This window comes from Buceros rhinoceros, unplaced genomic scaffold, assembly GCF_000710305.1.
Source record: "Buceros rhinoceros silvestris isolate BGI_N320 unplaced genomic scaffold, ASM71030v1 scaffold15833, whole genome shotgun sequence".
In the NCBI taxonomy this organism is placed as follows: Eukaryota; Metazoa; Chordata; class Aves; order Bucerotiformes; family Bucerotidae; genus Buceros; species Buceros rhinoceros.
In genome coordinates, this window is record NW_010401954.1 from 47,204 (window position 1) to 51,539 (window position 4,336).

The window sequence follows — 4,336 nt, forward strand, 5'->3', positions numbered from 1 at the left end:
GACCACTGCAAACACTTCCACCTGCCATTGCAAGCACAAGACTCTGCCTTTTGCAAAGCAATCCACGAGCTATATTTTTGGACAATGTAACAAAACTTCCCCAAGCTAAATCACTCCATATTTATCCCCTAGAATGCAAGTCCTCCACACACGCTTTGACCTCTAGGCAAGAGGCTAAGAAGGTGGTGTTGGGAGGTGTTAGTTCTGTTGCTTAATGGAAATCAATGTGGTGATAATGTAGCAATGAGCAGGGGGTAACAGTGAGTGTAAACAGCGTGGTACAGCAGGTTAAACCTGTAGAGTCGTGGTTTGGGTCCCTACAGCGGAACGCAGTGCAGGCAGAGTAGCTCTCCATCCCTGGACTGTGGCTGCTTTGGGCTGGGATAAACTAACTGTGGTGCCACTCGGTTGAAGTAACTGCAATGAATGTGTCCTCCAGGCAGAAGAGTCTGCTCCACTTAGCAGGGCTTTCCTCGTAGGTGGGAGACACAGGCATTTTATGTATGTAAATTCAAACTCAGGATAATAATTACGAAACCGGTGCTAGCGCTAAAGAAATCTATGCAGTCATTTCAGGTGTGAAAAGAGTTTAATCTCTAGGTCTATTTCCCTGAGGATTGACCTTATATGTTAAAAAAGAAGCACTGTTTGTAATTATAAAGTAAGTGATAAGCATCAAATGAATTGTTACAGAGCCCTTTGGTTACTTTATTCCACGATAAGGAGCAGTTGCTGTGTAACCTTGAATATGGCCAAGTAACTCACGCTAAACACATTGCTGCAGAGATGGTATTTTGGCAGGGATTTGATGTAGGTCATTTTATTACCAGCCTGAATCAAACTACAAACTGCTCTTAAACTCATGCCAAGAATGCTAATAATAAACCGGTCAATGAGGTGCTGCATTGTTCAAGAGAATTGGTCAAGGGAAAATGCGGACATTAAAAGTCTGGAATCCCAAAGGCTGAACTTCTTGGGCTATTATACTGGGAGGAATTATATTCCTTGCATTAGTACAAGTTGTCTTTACTCCAGGGGCCTTCAGCTGAGTGTTGAACAGGACAGTGTCAGAAAGTATATACTTATCTTTATTTTTCTTGACCTTTATGTGCAAGTAATTTTTATAGTTCCATTAACTAGTAAGATCATTTGCAAACTGCTGTACAAAGTATATTATGAAGAATGCCTTTGGGGACCATCGTATCCTATTATGTTGAATGTTAATAGAATGAAAAATTAATTTAAACTCTAAAGATCAGAGCAAGGCAAGACTTCCCTTTTGTTGGGAAAATTCAAAATTTTACTTGCTATGCTAAAACTTTAGAGTCATACCCTAATGTGACCTTTGTATGGATCTTTATAGGCCTGATTTGAATCAGACAGTGCAGGAGGCTGATTATTCTCCTTCTTGAATAACGTGGCTTATATCAAAGCTGCTGCTTTTAAAAAAGGGGGATTTGTGTGACCCCCACATATGGGATTATGCTTGTGTAATTTCACAGCTTTAAGTGACTATATACTAGCGAGCTCATAGCTGCTTGTTTAGCAAGTTAATAAATGAGAGGTGAGAGAACCCACAGTTCCAATGAGTGTCTTTACCTCACAGGACTCTGTAATTACTCATTAAACGCCATCTTCAGCTATGCAGGACTTCAAAACAGCTAAACCCCAAAATGCAGTTCTCTGTAGTACTTTTTTCCTTATCCCATCATATTGTACAGCTTTTAGTGTGCTGTCCTTTTAATAACTAATTAAGAGTTCTGCAAGAGGACTTTTTGTCCTAGATAACCAGCCATTTTTAAATGAAAGCATTGGAAAAATTCTGTTTTTCTAATACCCCGTCTTGAATTTTATCTTACAGCTGTAGCCTAGGATGCCTCACTGTCTTCAGAAGCCCTAACTCAGATGAAATAAATGCACAAAAGATTAGGACAATTAGTGACTAGAGAATTAGTTATCAATATTTCATGCCCCTTGCAGTTCTGTCTAAACACACGATATGAAATAAGAATAAATTGCACTTTTGACATGTAGTGAACCTAGCAGAAAAATAACTACTCTAGAAAGATCTTACAGTCGTTACGAGACAACACTCTAATCACTGGTCACATGTAATCTGATGGATAAAGAGCAGGAAGACTCATTCCATAGGTTTACTCAAAATTCTCTTGTGATTTGAAGGTGAGTTCAAAGATACTGTGAATAGCTTAGTGGGTTTGGTCTGCAGTGACTCAAACCCAGAAGAGATAATAAGATGTTCCCATCAACTTTGATGCCAGCCTGGATGCAGGTTCTAGATGTGAACCAGTCTGGTAGGCCAAAGAGCATGTCAAATACAGCACGAATGTTCAAATGCCCAAGATGGTGGTGGAAAATGTTTGGCCCATGAGGTGCCTGGGACTGAAAGGGTGTTCCATATGCAGGCCCAGTGCAACTTTAAGATTTGCCGCGTGGTTTGAAATGAATGGAATAGTTCAGCCTGGTTTTCAGTAAGCAACACAAAGCTCCTTCCCAAGTCAGCTCTGCTGGCCTTGTTTTAGGAATGAATTAAGCTTTGTCTTGGAATGAGCCAGCTTCAGCCAGTTCTTGGTTAAGTAAAAACAATATCCACATTTCCCATCAGATCTAAAAACACAGTATATACAAACATAGGTTATGTATGATAAAATATACATGATACATGTATATATAAAATACATATGCACGTATATTTTACTTCAGTGATCTCATTGCCACTACATCATATTCATCAGCAACTCACACATGTTAGTCTAGGTGGAAATTACGTGTTCCAACTTAACCATCCAGTTTGAACCACTGACACACTGAGGTTTTGGCAGTGTCCTTAGGCGTAAAATGGAAATAAGGTAGTAAGCAGTAAAGTTCAGCCTTTAAAGTAGTTATTCAGTTCTGTCCAAGTCTCTTTGTATGTGAGGGACCTACCGGCATACACCGGGAAGAAAGTCACACCAAAGCAGCACAGGAGAAGAAAAGTTTTATAACCCTGAGCTGTTCCTGCTGGGGGAGAGGAAAAGGAGATTCTCCCGTGTGTAACTCTAGTCAACTGGCAAGTGAGACAGTAAAACCAACCAGTGCTTCATAGTTTGAACCTTGACGATACTGAACTTTCAATAATCCACTGTTGGATTAAATAAGATACAGAACACTGTAGTTATGGACAACTTGATGACCTTGAAAAGATGGGGCTGCACTTACAGCTACTGCATCGTGTAGTAAAATTATTTCTTCTCCTTCAGCTATTTTTTACATATCTGTTTTGAATCTTAATATGCTTTCAAAACTGAGCTCTGTTTCATCTTATGAACAGTAGCAACTTGAGTGCAATAGAAGAAGCTGAAATTCTGCAGTATACTAATAATCAGTGTCTGTTTGGTAAAAATTTTATTGTGAAGTGAAACTGCTAACCAAAGTAATTTCTGGAGTTAGAGTTTTTCTTTACAGAGAGCTGAAGTGACAAATGAGTTTATCGCTGTCAAGAGACCTACATTTTATTTTGGTCACTTAGTATTAATTAAATCTTGCTACTAATCCTTTTGTCTGAGCTTGCTTCATTTAATATTTTTAAGCAAAATATTGCTCTCTAAGGCATAGTCTACCGTATGTTTACCAACCACTTAGCATGTTTACAACACTGTGTATTGCTTCCTCTTAACAGCGCTCTGCACAGAAGAGTGTGTGCATGGAAGATGTGTTTCTCCTGACACGTGTCACTGTGAACCAGGCTGGGGAGGTACCGATTGCTCCAGTGGTGAGTCAAGATTACAAAAGTGTGATAACGATATATGCTGCTCCTAAAAAAAGGGCCTTAAATAAAGTAGTGGCCTTAGAACTTGGATGCTTTTAAGTGGAAAAATGTTGGTTCTCCATTGGTTAATTTGCAATAATTAATGTGATGACACCCTTTCCTGTGGTAAGGACTTTCACCTTTTTTTCTTGGTTTTACAAAGAAATGTTAAATGCAATGGAGGATGCTTTTAATGCTTTCTATTAGGATACCAGTATTGATAATATAGCTCTATTATGAAATTTTTTGCTCGTAAATCTCTAATACAACACATTCTTCATTACATACTTTGTGGAGTACTTGGAGTCCTTTGGAAAGCACTCTAGCGAGAACCCTTGTTCTGTTGAAGCCAGTGGGAGTTTTGCCATTGACTTGTTATGCAGCCCAAATTCTACCTTCTGACTTGAAGTCTACGGTAAATTATCTGTACCGCAGAGGGTAGGGAAGCGGTGGAGGGGGCACTTCTCCACCTTTTGCTAGGAAATTAACTCGCACTTGAGGCTTTCAATTCTTTTGGCTGGGGAAGCCAAG

The 4,336-nt window shown here is 39.4% G+C and overlaps 1 protein-coding gene across 1 annotated transcript in view; it reads left to right on the forward strand.

Annotated features, from left to right (window-relative positions):
* The window catches only part of LOC104490220 (multiple epidermal growth factor-like domains protein 11), a gene marked incomplete at its 3' end in the record, with an annotated part of 27,659 nt that extends 23,890 nt beyond the window's left edge, over positions 1-3,769 (forward strand). The window contains exon 5 of the mRNA XM_010132477.1: positions 3,677-3,769. Within this exon, the coding sequence (XP_010130779.1) occupies positions 3,677-3,769 (93 nt within the window). The remainder of the gene's footprint in view (positions 1-3,676) is intronic.
* Positions 3,770-4,336: the final 567 nt, after the last annotated feature.